The 16,742-nt window shown below is 32.2% G+C and overlaps 1 protein-coding gene across 10 annotated transcripts in view; it reads right to left on the bottom strand.

Annotated features, from left to right (window-relative positions):
* Positions 1-6,946: 6,946 nt before the first annotated feature.
* Positions 6,947-16,742, bottom strand: part of LOC113523070 (anoctamin-1-like) — a 54,467-nt gene continuing 44,671 nt past the window's right edge. For 9 of the 10 annotated variants that reach the window (XM_052897949.1, XM_052897952.1, XM_052897953.1 and 6 more), the window contains one exon: positions 6,947-12,999. In XM_052897949.1, the coding sequence (XP_052753909.1) occupies positions 12,836-12,999 (164 nt within the window). In that variant the 3' untranslated portion in view covers positions 6,947-12,835. The remainder of the gene's footprint in view (positions 13,000-16,742) is intronic. The other variant, XM_052897955.1, reaches the window with a different exon arrangement.

The raw sequence follows: 16,742 nt of genomic DNA, 5'->3' as shown, positions 1-16,742 counted from the left end.
CGCGTGTAAACAATTACCTTATTAGATATGTAGTAAGGTACTTAGTCTCACTACTATACCTACGACTCTTAAGTGGTTTTCAACCGACTTCAAAGAGAAGGAGTCATGTTTATGTCAAATATAATAATTAAATAAATATCAATAGCAGGCATTAATAAGTTATTATATATTATTATATATTCTTTATTGCACTAAAACATACAGTAACAACAATAAGTTAATAACAATGTTAACAAAGGCGAACTTGTGTTTCACAAAAAAAGAACCAACTTCAATTTTGGCAAAATCAATTATTTTGAGATAAAAACTAAATGACCGAACTGATTTTGATAAAATTTCCATGGAACCAATGTGTAATTCTTTCAGATACAAAAAGGAAATTTTCCAAATCTGCATATAACTGACGGAGTTATGAGGTAACAAATATAAAAAAGAATAACCGAATTGAGAATCTCCTTTTTTAATGTCGGCTAGTAAAAATATGTCAATGATAACAGGTTATAAAGAGACTAACAGAGAGGGATGTCATGTTGTTCGTGTCTATCTAATAGGTGTAATAACAACTCGTCTGCTGGAAAAAAAATATTTTCCATTTTCCATTCGACTTGCTTGCCGCTTAGAAAACTATAAAAAAAACATAACCAGTGTTATAAAATATTCAAAATTATAAAGGCTCAACTGTTTCAAGGGATTAATAACTCTCATACCCTTCAGTAGAGCTAAATTACACACCCTTATTATAAACTTGTAATGTAAACCGCCCGCCATATTTGCCTGAGGTACTTTTATCCGTAATAACATGAGGCAATAATGCGGTATTATTCGGGCATATGTGAATATATTTTCTTACCTATAACTCTCTTAAGGTATCGATTAATCGACAATTCGATTTGAATTACAATTAATCGAATAAATCGATTATGTAATCAACAATATGACGAATTAACTACAGGGGGGAAAGGGATTGTTAGTAAAGGGGTCTAATGAACCTATTGCTAGCAATACACTCTATCAGGTCGACCTCTACGTGGTTCCCCCTGGAAACCATCGTGAACAATTCTTGCTGAATTCGTCACAATGGGCTAACTGATCTGCTTCATCCTCATCTATCATCCTTCACTGGTGCCCCGCCGGTGTATACCGATAGCGCGGGTGGGGTTACCATTCCATTATCACCCATTAAAAAAAAAAATGAGGAATTATAATGCACTAAGATTGTAGATACTATACCACCGTATGGCCCCGACATAGAACAGGCAGCCCCTTCCTTTCCCGTGGGTGTTGTAAGAGGCGACTAAAGGAACTTATGGTCAAGGGATGCAGCAGCAGCATTCAAACATCCTCGAAGCCTAACCGCGGTTGCCAATCCCAAAGGGATTAGGGGTGTGTCAACTGTCAAGCGTGTCAACTACTGACAAAACCTCCTTATAGGAAAGGCCTATGTTCAGCAGTAGACAGTTAAAGACTGATATGATGATGATGATGATGATGATGATAGGTATTATTTGACTAAAAGCTACCATATTCGCATTCTTAAGTGTTAAAAGTTAAATGTAATTTTACAAATTACTTATAGTTTTAAAAGAGTCTCCTACCGCGAACACTCACGCTATAGAATAAGCTCATTGCCAAGGTTTTCCCTAGAGATATTATATACAAGTGGAGGGGAGTTATTTTATACCCTGTCAGGTCGACTTCCTCGCGTTCCCCCTAAAAAGCATCGTGATTAATTCGTGTTGAATCCATCACAGGGGGCTGGTTTTATCTTCATCTATCACCACTCACTGGTGTCCCGCCAGTATCTACCGATAACATAGACGTTATATAGTATACCATTTCTTTATTATCTGTTAAAAACCTAGTATTAGAGGCATTTTAGACCAGCCACTCCTAAAGTGGGTTCCGCGTAACCTAGGAGTTTCGTTAAAAAGTCACCAGGGTTCCGTGAAATTGTTTATACAGGGAAACAATTTCATTCTTCACATTAAAAATTAAAGGAAATTATAAAGTGTTATACTTATGAAATATTTCTTATAAAAGCTTTTGTTTTTATTTAAATTACAGTATTTTTGATTTGTAATCGTTTGATATGGGATGCCATAAAATGAAAGGTATTTGGTGGGCGTTCCGTTATCTTAAAAGATTAGATACCCCTGTTCTAGACTGTAGTTACCGTTTACAAACAGACGAGCTGAATTCTTGTTTACCATCTTCGTGGTACATATAAAAATAAGCACCAAGTCCCTATTAGGACAGAGATAAATGGTATAAAAACGAGAAAATTTAAAATTAACCATTGTATGGGCCTCCGGTTTTAAATTAAACTAAATATTTGCACTATAAAAAATGTTAGATGAAATTACTGTGTGCCTCAAAATCTTAAGGTCACAAGGGTCGTCTAAAAATAAGATCGGTCTTTACAGAAAGCACAGTTATGTATTTTTCGCGTATATATAATGTCACTGTGTAAGTAATAAATAATTATTATTTGTTAAAAACTGCGATTAAATAATATATTATTAATAAATATTATAGTAAAATGTTATGTATATGTTTCATCTCTAAACCGCGATTATTTCTACTCTTTCAAAAGATTAACTGGTAAAGAATTATTCTAGATCTTTTGATAAATGCTACATCTACCCATGCAACCAGGGGGGAAAGGGATTGTTAACAATGGAGTTTAACTGCCCCATTACTAGCAATATGCCCTATTAGGTCGACCTTTAATCGTTATTCGTCACGATGGGCTAACTGACCTTTCATCCTCGCTTATCATCTTTCACTGGTGCCCCGCCGGGGTATACCGTAAGCAGGGGTGGGGTTACCATTCAATTATCACACATTAAAAAAAATATCCATGCAACCAGAAAAGATATACGAAATAAATTATAGTTTTAATTTATTAGGTTTTGTATATAGTAAAGTATAAATAAATAAACCTACTTAATTTTGGCCCCAAATACGATTGAGAAGTACCATGAGTATCACAGTATATTCTGTAATTTCTATGATGTCTATTGGCAATAGTTACTTTATTAGATGGGCCGTCAAATTATTTGTATTTTCAAATTGCATAAAAAAAGGTAATAATAAACATTTGGACACCCACCAGTATAACATAATTACTGCCTTAATCAATTTGTATACTCGAGTTGGTTATAATTTATTTTCTATTCGCAGCTTGATCTAATTATATTTATACACAAGTCTGAATTAACTCGATGGCTAAGGGATTTATCTAAAGCAATTTGTCGCGCGGCAATTAAATAATTATAACAATAGAATTATTAGGCAAATCTACTTTTACAATAGAACGTTATACATATAATTCGAATTTAAACTTATTTCACCTTATTCTTATCTTTCCTACCTTATTATTTCTTCTATATTTTATTATCTTTCCTACCTTATTATTTCTTTTATATTATTATATTATTATTTCCTACCTTATTATTATTCTTTCTTACCTTATTCTTATTTCACATTTCGATAATTGCGCTAATTCACTATAGCTTTCAACTGACTTTAAGATATAAATCTAAGAGCGTTCGTGACCAAATATTAGAGCGTCGCAAATAATTGTCAATTTTCAAAAATACATGAACATTTGTTTTTTGAGCCACGAGTCCGGTGAAGCTGCAAAAGCCATCTGCGGCCAACAGCACTAACGGTTAGAAAAAAAAAGTTAAGCCACAATTTCTTTAGAACTTAATGGTCGAGGAATAGGCAGCAGCGTCCCTCTTAAAACATCACAAGGCCTAACTGTGGTTGCCAACCCGACTACCAACTACTAGCGAAACGTTTAAATAGAGGATAGCATTGTTTAGCAGTGGATAGTTAACGTCTCCCTTTAACGCCTGTTTAGCCTCCCGTAGGAGTGCAGCTTGTTCCCGGATATTAATTTCCAGGTTTTTTAGCTAATTTAATTTCCTTCTAAGTTTTCCTCACTATTTACTACCATGTCCCCTTCATTCCTCATTTTTCATTCCACTTTTATTTAAATACAATTTTATAACTGCGCCTGCCGACTACTGCAAAACCCTAACTTAACGGCCAATATGGTGTAACAAGTAAAATCGACGACAGCACTATTTCGTTAAGATGGCGGCTTAGCAATTCTTCGCTATTCATACTCATTTCAGTTTTCAAAACTCATGTACCTACTCATTTACCATTCACATCACGCCCAAAACTAGAAAATTTAGGTACAGCGAAAGTGAAGCGAGCTGCGAAACAAGTGCGAATCTTTCCAGAACAGCAGAACGGAATATCATAGTCGAAACATCTTATTCTCGGAAAATTTAATTACATTTATATTATAAAGAAAATTTTTGTAATTTTTCTCTTACGTGCCCTTTAGCGTTTGTAGGGCAGATAAATCATATTGTTACTCTCTATGTAATCTACTTGTGTAAACAAAATACATATCTCAATGAATAATATATATTCTTATATGCCGTGTACCTATACAAATAGCAAGTTATGCGTATTAACTAAGTACTAATACCTACCGATCCGGCCCGACCTTGCTTAGGTAGATAGAACTTTTAAAAATAATGTTATAACCTATGTTACTTATAAATTAGATAGAAATCTTCTTATGTCGGGAAATAAAATCAGTTCCACCCTGGTTTTTTTTTTTACAATGGTGTGGTAACCCCGCCTACGCTAACGGTATACGCTAGCGGGGCACCAGTGAGGGATGATAAAGAACATGAAAAGTTAGCCAACCGTAAAAAATACGCTAGGAAATCAGCGCGATGGTTTCCAGGAGGGACCATGGGAGGTCGATCTGACAGGGTTTATTGCTAACAATGGGACTGGTATTCCGCATTACTAACAATGCCTTCCCACCTGAATGAAGGGTACCATGAGAATCAGTGTATTCTGGGATGTCCACGGTATTGTTCATGTATATAGGCGACGGTAACCGCTTTCCAACAGGTGGGCGGTCAGCTTATTTGGCATTTAAAGTATCATATATAAAAAAGCTTCCCGTAGGTACTAATAACACAGTCCATACAGTTGTTAAGTTAGTATGGGATTGAGAGGCTTAATTATATTTATTCAACTTTTTTTGACGTCCTGAATATTTAATACAAAGAAATGCTGTGCAAACAATCTATAGCGTGAAAAGATTCCTATTTTTTTTAATGCAACTTATAATGGCAAACAAGCTGACGGCCCACCTAATGGAAAATGGTAACCGTCGCCTATAAACATGAGCAGTACCATGGACATAACAGAGTATACTGTTTCGCCCATGATGCCCCCCATGCGTTATCATTCCTGAGCAATCAGGTGTTATTCCTCTGTACCCTGTAAATTCACTACCATATCCCACCCTTCAAACCGAAAGACGGCGATGTAACCACAACTGCAGCAGACGATTTTTTTAGTCTCCCTCTGGCATTATAGTTTATTATACCTACCTACGTCTAGTGACTTGCATTTCATCATGTATAATATTTGTATTACTATTTGGCATCTTGTATAATAATATTATATTTGTATTACTATATGGTGGATACCTATTACACTTTCAAATTACATGCTTAGTGTAACACTTCTAGAATACTAAACTGAGTATTCGCAACGAAGACCTTTTATTACAAGTCTGCATTGTAAAATGATCGCGTTACCAACCTTGCAATAATAGAAGTTAACAGACAAACCACGTAGACACTTGTAACCTAAATTGTTGCAGCAACAATGACATAACTCGAATCTGATCTGTCAATCACTTTCAATAATCCATTTCTAAATAAATATTATAAAGAGGAATTTTTTTTTTTTGTAAATTTGTAATAGATAAACTCAAACTCGATTCTAAAGTTTCTTTCACCTATACAAAACTATGTTATCAGCGAATAACATAGCCCATGTCATTGTATCAGCCGTTAACTAACCACCGCTGAACATAGCCTTTCCTCCATAAGAGGGATTTTACAAGTAGTTACTACGCTTGGAAGGCGAGTTGGCAACCGCAGTTTAGCTTTTGGTATACGTATAGATTATATATTACTTTAAAAAATCAACGATCCTTACGAAATTAGACTTTAAAGGACTAATATATACTAAGTTCCTAATAGCTTAAAACCCTGCTAAGTTCTGCCAGTGTAAGACTTAAATTAAATTAAAAATAATAAAATTAAAATTTTATTAAATTTGGTTTAAGTAAAAGATGCGCTAAAATATAATGCACCCGAATTATCTGCTTTGTTAGCTGTCAGCTCTCAAGTTAATAACTGAAAGCAGGTAGGCTATAACAGCTGATTTTTTTTTACGACACAGAGTGCAAACGAACATGCGGCTCACTTGGTGGTAAGCGACTACCGCCGCCCATGATCACCCATAACATTAAAGGCATTGCAGGTGTGCTGCCGGTCTTTTAAAAAGGAATATACTCTTTTCTTGAAGGTTATGTTGTCGTATCGGTTCGAAAATACTGCTGCTGGAAGTTGATTCCAAAGAGTGGTTGTGCGTGAAAGAAAGTGCCTTGAAAAACGCACGGTGGAGGATCGCCACACGTCCAGATGGTTGGGATGAAATTTTAGTTTGTGGCGGGTAGTACAATGGTGAAAATCAGCAGCAGGTATCAATCCGAGCAATTCCTCAGAGCACTCCCCATGATAAATTCGATAGAAGATGCACAGAGATGCAAAATCTCTACGCAGTTTCAGTGGGTCAAGTCGGACAGTAAGGCGTTGACTATCAATAATTCGAGCTGCCCGACTTTGAATGCGGTCTAACGGAAGGAGTTGGTACTGTGGCGCTTCTGCCCATAGGTGAGAACAGTATTCCATACGTGATTTCATTATAGTAAATGAATAAGACTAAATTGTTGCCATACACTACCTTAAAAGGGCGTTAAAAATGTCGAGTTCCCCTGTGAATGTGGGAAGACTTTCTGTGCTAGTATAGTTTAAATAAAACTACGATCACAACTCTCCATCATATATATTATCACATAAACAATATATGAACCCACACATTACAAACACATAAAGCGGTCACAACAATGGCAACACTGCCGTTCTTTTACCAAATCTATATTTGTGACAAGTATTAGTCTTTAAACCGTGTTGGTACATAATCCACATATACAGTATGTTAATTGACGTAGCCCATTCATTAAAACTAGTGTTAGTGTTTCATGAATAGGGCCTGAAAAAAAAATCTCAGTAATTTTTTATAGCACTTAAAACTAAACAAAAAAATAGAAAAAAGAACCTGTGTCGATGGTAATACACAGTGTAAGATATGTACATACCTATTTATATATAGTACCGTCGACACAGATGCAGGTTGCTCCCTTTTTTAAAAATTTTCAATACTTTTTAATTTTTAGTAATAAAAAAAGAATTCTATTAGAAAAAAACTTGTGACCCTAATACTAAATACTAATATTTGTTTTAAGTGATGGGTTACGCAAATTATCAACTGTATAAACTTTCTATTTACTAATAAACCGTATATGAACCAACAAATTTATCCAAAATAATTCTTTAAGTAATTTTAAGGACAAAACTATTTATGTGATTAAATTACTATAATAATAAGTACCTATTGAATATAATTATGCCATGAACATGTAAGTTTTTCAAAGAATTTGAAACGAGTTAATTTCAAATTTTCACATTCTTTACACATTTTAAATTCACGATTGGAACTTAACGTTATGTCGTTGCGTTTAGTCTCGATAGTGAATTAAAAAAAAATTAAAGTGACACTTAAAAATAAATTAAGAAATAACAAAAGTACATGTAAGGCAAACTGTTAGACATATTACGAATGGAAATATAAATTAACGAAAAAAAAAAGAAACACTTGTAACTTTTTATTAATTCATTTTATGTAATTTGTGTCTGTATACATTCAAATTACTTAGAAATAAAATTAAAAAAATTATGAAGTTATTTCATTTCATAGAGGTATATTACGTTTATTATAAATATTATATTTGCCACAAGTATAGATAATATTACAGACATTTCACTTACATACCAGACCATTTGGGATATCTTGAAAAATATATTTAAAAAAAAAAGTTATTTAAGCTTATTAATTATTATGAAAAATTTGATTGTTTGTGGCAGTTTTTATTTCTACTAATAACAAAAGTTATAGAAAATTCTAGTATAAATAATTAAGATCACCAATCTATAGCTATATCCACTACCCTACATTTTACGTCAGTTTGAAATTTATTTCCCCCACTCATACTAAAATTCTTTAGTGATTCTAACCAGAGCTAGAAAATTCAAATTATGGTAAAAAAAAAAATTTAAAACAGATTTTTTTTCTAATTGTCATCAAACTCATTACTCTGTTTTATTTATAAATTAAAAAATAAGTAATATTGTCTTTGATTCCACGTGGAGTAGGTACAAAATAGCCTCATAATTATACTGATACAGAAACATGTGGAAATCTCTTTGTAAATGTTCTCAAACAATCTTCGGAACATAATTATTATCTTTTAAAAAATAATCCATTTATATAATTTGATTAAAGGTAACTATGATAATATACTATAGCCATTATCTTGCACTACAACAATGTATAGATAAATATTTGATATAAAACCTGTAGAAATACCAGTGTATAATAAACTATAGATTGGTCTTTAAAAGTATTACAATGGAGCAAACTATCGTGTTAAGAATAACATTCAATAATAACGAATCAGCAATCGATAGAACAAAATTTTACTTTATCACAATTTTTTTTTTCAAACTGTGTGCGTTTTGAACTCAATATATTTAGTTTAAAACCTGTATATATAAGGTAATGATTTTCATATAAAAAAAAAAACTTAAAATCTTAGTCCCACGTTGGGCGCCAAAACCATTCTTGGCGCCCCACGTGGTTATTTAATCAGTGATTTAAATCTAATCAGTGAGACAAGTAACAGTATATGAAAAATGAGTACTCGCTAAATATTAAAACAATCGTTCAAACGACGCAATCAATTCTTACTTGACTAGCAATTGATTGTTTACATAAAATAAGAACAGCCAAATTAACGGCACAAGCCTTATAGACTATAAAGGATTTAAACACAGCACCAAAATTATGTTAAACATATTTTAAATATAAGGAAACATCACTTACAACATAAAAGATAGGTAACACCTATACAGTATTATGAAAATTGGTGCTTGTACAAGCTGTAAATTTATAAATGAAATAAAAAAAAAAGTACTTACTGTATTAACAACATTTAACAACTATTACGTTAAATCATGATTACATATATAAACTTTAAGGACATCCCTACATTATTTTAAAGGAATATATTTTTCCACAATATCGATACATGATTTTAAAGGAACATATGCTGAAAACATTTTATCCATTACATATATCTATAGAAAATCTTTTTTGACGATTGGTAACACTGATTTTAACAAACATAATTAAATTTTACGTACATTTGATAAACAATTTGATCGATTACTCTTTATAAATAACTGTATATATAAAAAAAACCTTTTATGCACAATATAGAAATTAACAATGCATTACATATTGTTATGCTTAAGTGCTTATATCAAGCATTGACTACTTCCACAACATGAAAATATTTGCTGCGAACTCTTTTTGCTACAATCCTCCATTGTAAAATGGTCAAGTTACAACCTTGTAAATATTAAGCGAGGTTAACAGACAAGCCACTTACACCTAAATGTGAAAATACAGTAAGAGAAACACGGATGGAATTCGTAAGAGTCGGAAACTGATAAACTTGTGTTTTCAGACAAGCGGCCAAAGATCGTAGACCGTAAGACCGCATAAATGTGTGCATAGTCCGTATACACGCATGCATATATATATATATCAAATATATATGTATATAATTATATATACACTATGTCAAATATATAAAGTATATAATACATATAAAATATACAATTAAAGACAAAATAGAGGGGATTCAGTCAAATAATGGACTCGACCCTAAGCAGGTTGTAACTAGATACTTATAAATTTACTAAAAATATAATATCTATAGAGTTCCACATTTTTGATAAGTGTTAAAGCCTTATCATATGTTTTTATTTAATTTTAATTCGGTATAGTTTTAATTTACTTAGACTCTACAATCAGAAATCTACATTTCTCGCATCCGTTCCCACTACCCGCGTCCCTCTTACTGTTTAAACCCTAAATTATTACTGCACACGATAAATATGACGTGTCACAAATTTAAATCACAGTCAGTCGCTTCTATTACCGATTATTGTAGTACAATATTAAAGTTAAAAAGGACAGAAAATCGGGGCCGTAAAGTATATAGAAAAAAAAAAGCTTTTTTAATTGTCATATTTACTGAGTGCTCACATTTGTTCGTATTGTTATGTTTACTATTGAACACGTTTAGGCGATAGCTATCAATCTAAACGCCTTCTTTGTAAACACTTGAATCTTCTAATAATCCTATTTTAACTAATGAAATGTTTCGTTTCTTTTTAATATATCTAAAAAGAAAGTGACGAAACACGCCAATACTTAAGATAGGTTTATTTTAATTTATACAATCTCAGCACGATTTAGGGACTATTCATATTTACTTTCATTCGTGACAGACCAAAAATAAGGCTATTTTTTTTTTGTCAGTATCGTTCTTACATTTGCATGTATCTGAAAAGCCCCTAAACCATTTGAATACGAATCAAAAATGTATCTTGTAGAATGCGTCCAAAAATACTCCCATCACAAACACAGTGTTTGTCATGTATATTTGATGAAAAATCTATGTTACTGACGTGACCATAGCAAATCTTTTATTTTTTTTTTTTTAATAATAATAAACGTGCAAGTTTCCATACTTTCCATATTTATAAAAATCAGAATAAACAAATATTAAATATGTATTTAAATTGAAAAATCTGTTATAAAAACAGCAAACTTGACATTAATTAATTATAATAAATAACAACAAAAGCATAAAGAATATTTTGGCATAGCTAATCTCGAAAACGATGAGATTCATTTTAGTCTTAAAATATTGCAAATGAATTTGGCATATTTACTTAGTATTAAAAGACAATAGCTTAACAACTCAAATAAAGTGTTACAAAGCGTTTAATTGTCGAGCAATTTAACTACACTAATAAATTATTTTAATAATAAATATAGTTTAAATATATTAAAAATGCACATTCTATAAAACCTTTACTTCCCAATCAATTGCTAAATACCCCATGCTAATTCCATTATCATCCTATCCACTTTTAGTAGTAACAAGGAAGCAATCGTTTGGCAATACATTCACATTAACTGGTGAACCCTAACATATCAAATCTGAGGGGAAGGGATTGTTAGTAATGGGGATGTTAATCCCCAATGCTATCAATGTACCCTATCAGGTCGACCTCCACGCTGTTCCCCCTGAAAACTACCGTGACTAATTTATCATTGAATTCGTCACGATGGACTAACTGACCTGCTTCATTCTCATCTATCATCCCTCACTGGTGCCCCGCCAGCGTATACCGATAATGCAGGCGGGGTTACCCTGCCATTTACAGCCATTAAAAAAAAACATATCAAATCCCATATATTCTTGCTAATAAATATATAATGATATTTTAAAGTATAAAAAGTTATTATCATTGCTTACCTGTAAGAAGATTTGTGATTGGTTCCCTACAGGTGGTTTCGATGTGCCGGCACCGGTACTGACATCCAAAGGGCATTAAAAAACACATATACTTTATGCACCTTGCAATGACAAACAGACTTATGGCCCACTCATTAAACACTGGCTGTTAAATTGGCTACACAGGTTACACTCTGGGTTTGTTATACGCGTCCGTGTAGCCTAACTTTAGGTTGCAGCTGAAAATCAGTGCTTTGCTTTTAAGCAAAACCATCATTGAGCTGTAGCCTATTTGGGTCACTGCGACACACTTGTTGAAAACATATTTCCATACTTCATCTTTTGTTTTATATTTAAAAAAATGTAAATAATCTAATTGTATAAACTCATTTGTGTAATTTACGTGTGTCATAAATGGCTCAAATAAAGTGTTTATCTATCTATCTAAGAATAACACCCGAGTCCTCAGGAATGGCAACGCATGGGGAGTATCATGGGTGAAACAGTATACTCTGTTGTCCATGGTACTGCTCGTGTCTATAGGCGACGGTTACCACTTTCCATCAAGTGGGCCGTCAGCTTGTTTGCCATTCTAAGATGTATAAAAATATATATATATATCTATCTATCTATCTATACCGGGCCGGCCAATGGAAAACCTCCTATGACTGATGTAAGCGAATGAATGATATGCGTATGAAATTGATCTATTTAAGTACGTTTTCAAAATTAAATTTTCAGTTATTCCATACGTTGTTTTACGTCAGTAACTAGGGTTTCCGATGTCGACTCGAAACATCAATCATTTTTGGACCGCTATTTTCGATTTTTTATATCGATCTTTGTGACGTAGATCGATTTATAAATCGATACAAAATTAAAATGGAAGTTTTCCTTTTCTCAATATATAATTGTAACCTTATTGTTGCTATATAACTAGCATTTTCTTTATAAAATTATTCCTTTCTGTAATTTTTCCATTAAAGGAAATGAAAGTCGAAATAAATTTTTCGAACATCGATTTTTAAATAAGAATGAGAACCTCTAATTTTAATCGATTCAAAGATCGATATTTTTACCAAGATCGGAAACCCTATCGGTAACTTTACGGTTTCCGTTCCCTTAACTAATTAAATGCAAACCTCAACTTTGGAGATTTTCATAACGCACCAAATTGGTACCTTATTTATTTTGTTTTCAAAAACCTTTAATAGTACGTTTCAGTTATACATGCGCAGGGCCCGGTTCGTTCTCGTTGAAGCTATGTTTCGAGACGACGTGTTTCCCTAGATCCGCTATGTCTTGATGTTCCCCGTGGGCGGCAAGATCGAAGTCGGAACCGGAGAGGGAAGCGATGTGATTCCAGTTGGAGTCTGTTATTTCTTCACCTGATTTAGGAAAAAAAGGATGGTATTAACAAATGAAGTTTGAAATAATATCAGAAAAAAAAATTGGTATACTTGGAATTCAGTCACTGAATATAAAAAAATTATAACTTATTAATTATGATCAAAAAGCATTTTACTAATTAAATTATGTAATTAAATATTGCAATTGCATAAAACTATTAATTAAATTGTAGTTCTGTAAAATGTACCCTCTTTGCTTGACTTTAATGTACTAAAAATTTGAAAGTATAATTATAAGACCAAAAGCTGTATGAACTTAGGCACTTTGCCTTCTTTTATTTCACTATTTAGTATATATTTTCCCTTTCAAATTAACAATATTTGATACTTTAGTATTAAATACACGAAAAGCTTTAAATAACTATTGAACTTTTAAATCATTAACTAAAATAAAAATTTATAATAATAAGCCATTATCTATGTTTAAAAAAGCTTTATCATTAATAAAAACAAAAATTTTTAAGCCAATCAGATATTTTATTATACCTGCATTAAATGTTATCTCAAATTAGTTACAAAAGCTTGCGTTTTCTCACCTACGTTACGTTAACTACCCACAACAGTAATAGGAGCTGCTCGATAAAAATAACGACGGATTTTTTTTTTATAAAAAGATGGTAATCACACATACGTCCCGCCTGATGGTAAATGGTAACCAAAGATACCACTTATCATCATCATCATCATCATATCAACCAATAATTATCCACTGCTGAACACAAGCTTACCCCCCTTATGGAGGGGGTTTTGCCAGTAATTGCCACGCTTGACATAGAGGTTGGCAACCGCAGTTAAGCTTTAGTGACGTTTTAATAGGGACGCAGCTATCCATGTCTTGACCATAAAATCCCCTTAGTTGCCTCTTAAGAGACCCACAAGAAAGGTATAGATACCACTCGCCGGTTGCCAACCCTTGTGGCACGAAAGTCTTATCTTCAATAACAACAATCAAATCTATTACTAATGCAATAAAGTAGATGTTTAATTGAATGTCTGGAAGTACCAGTCGATTTAGGAAAATTCTTTTTTGCATTTGATAGCTTATTTATTGAGGATGGTATTCACATTCATACAGTATGAAGTTCTTCAAAAAGAGTATATTAAAGTTTCTTCAGGGTCGGCAACGCGCACGTGACAACCCTAGTGTTACAGGCGTCCATAGGCTACAGTGACCGTTTACAATCAAACGGGCTGTCTATGTATTTGTTTGCCACCATTGTGGTATAAAAAAAAAACAACCACAGGCGTAGTAGCGGGATACATTGTATGTAACATATGAGACGGAATTAGACATCTGTGATGAGAACACAAAATGTGGAAAATTCTCGAAGTTGCTTGTATTACTGTCGTTAAGGCAAAATATATGCAAACTTATATTAGGCATATTAATATTGTTCACTTCAAATTATCTACTAAAAGTGTCAGTACGTTATGGAAATTCAAAATGCATTAGTTTATTTATTATTTAGTACAAAGCTGTTTCGCATGCTTGTGTTAATTTATTTAAAAAAAAAATCACGCGTGTTATAAGGTGTTATGTATGTAATGTAATCGTCATTTTTATTTATATATTATTATAATGGTTATTATATCTATTATTACTTTTTTTTTAATTTATGGTCTGTTTATATCGTAGCGTAGCGTAGCAGAGAACTAAACATCTAATTATTTTTTTTTATTTCGCAAAAGTCCTGACATACTACTTTTTTCTTCCATTTTTTGTTGTAAATAAATTTAACAGTAAATTTTTCTTTTTTTTTTTTTGTAAGGTCTTTTACCTTCGTCATGTATTGTATCGTGTATTAGCCCTATTGTATCCTGAACTGATTTCTCAGATAAAGTTATATCTATTTTTCCTGCTTACGGAAAGAGAGGAATTAATGGGTATCGATAATTTACAGAGATATTAAATGTCTGATTTGGATTCAAATTATACATCTTTATAACATTATCTTCCGATAAAATTATAATCTCCTTCTATTAATTACGACACAAATGAAAAAATAACCGTTTTCAATCGCTTTTTTGTATTATTGTATATTATTTGTATTGTAAGAAATTAAAAAACTCGACAATTTTAAAATCTGTGTGTAATTATTAATTTGGGTGTAAATGTTATGAACTTACTAATATTACGTATTTTCTTTTTTTTTTTTTAAATAATACAATAAATTTTTTATACATATAAATATACTTAAGACACTTCCCAAGTAAAAAAAAACTATTATTTATCTACTTGTAATATATAAATACATATAATCTGAGCGCATTTGACTACATCTCTTGACGACGAAGTCTAAGGTGTTTATACGCAAACTAAAATAATGCTTACTCGCTGCAGCTTTGAAAGAGCCCATAAAAGATATGTACATCCAATGTGCCCTTCGGTACATATCTTACTGTAAAATTTAATGTTCTAGTCTACAAAACACTTTTAAGCGATATCTCTAAACAGAAAGCTTGTATTTACATGTTTTTAATAATATTATAAATGTTAAAGTGAGTTTGTAACAAACAAGTTAGCATACAAGATAGAAAAGAATATAGGATACTTTTTATTCCAGTCAGTAAATGTTTACTAACTGGGATATGTATCCCAGCAAACAAAGTCGCGAGTAAAAGCTAGTGTTCAATATTGCCATGGCATTTAGGATTATTGCGTACCTATTATGAAGCTATGTTCCATTTCATTAACCATTACCATATATTTTCAAATATTTATATTATAATATCTTTATTATTTATATAATTAATCATTTTTATAATATTTTTATTATTGTATTTTAATTTGTTCAGTCCCTGAAGAAAACTTTCTAATGGAGTCGAAACAATTGTCGAAAACAATAAACACGGTGAATTCATAAAATTCCCTAAAAATAACAATTGTGCATGTATATAGGACATTATTAATATTTATATGTATTTATTGTTCAATTTGTAAATGCATTTTGATTTTCAATGAAATGAATGAAAAAAAAAACTAGTGACAAAACTGGTCTCCACTAGCACACTACCCGTCAGATTGTCATTACAAGATTTATAACAATGAAAAATTTACTACAGAAATTTAATAGTACTTCTTTTATGTAACTTAGAATGGCAAACAAGCTGACGACCCACCTGTTGGATAGTGGTAACCGTCGACTAGAAATATGAACGTATTATGGATATCACAGTGTATACTGTGCCACCCATGATACACTTCATACGTTGCCATTCCTGAGAATTAAGGTATTATGCCTCTGTACTCTGTAATTTCAAAGCCATATCGCACATATTCCATTATATGCCATATTTAATTATTTAACTCTTTATTGCACAAAAAAAGAATAAAAATATACAATGGCATAAAGTACAGATCAAAATATAGACATAAAGGTACAAAAGGTGGTCTTATTGCTAGAGCAATATCTTACAGACAACCTTTAGTTAATATATATATATATATTATATATATATATATATATTTTTTATACAACTTTTTTTTTAGAATAGCAAACAAGCTGACGGCCCACCTGATGGAAAGTGGTAACCGTCGCCTATAGACATGAGCAGTACCATGGACATAACAGAGTATACTGTTACGCCCATGATTCCCCCCATGCGTTGCCATTTCTGAAGACTCAAATGTTATTCCTCTGTACCCTGTAAATTCACGCCATATCCCACCCTTCAAACCATGCAAGCATAACTGCTTCACGGTAGAAATACGAATCGGACAG

The sequence above is a fragment of the Galleria mellonella genome, unplaced genomic scaffold (genome assembly GCF_026898425.1).
Source record: "Galleria mellonella isolate WM207_F2 unplaced genomic scaffold, CSIRO_AGI_GalMel_v1 utg38, whole genome shotgun sequence".
Taxonomy (NCBI): domain Eukaryota; kingdom Metazoa; phylum Arthropoda; class Insecta; order Lepidoptera; family Pyralidae; genus Galleria; species Galleria mellonella.
Note: the sequence above shows the minus strand (reverse complement) of the source record. Positions and strands in the feature narration are given on the sequence as shown.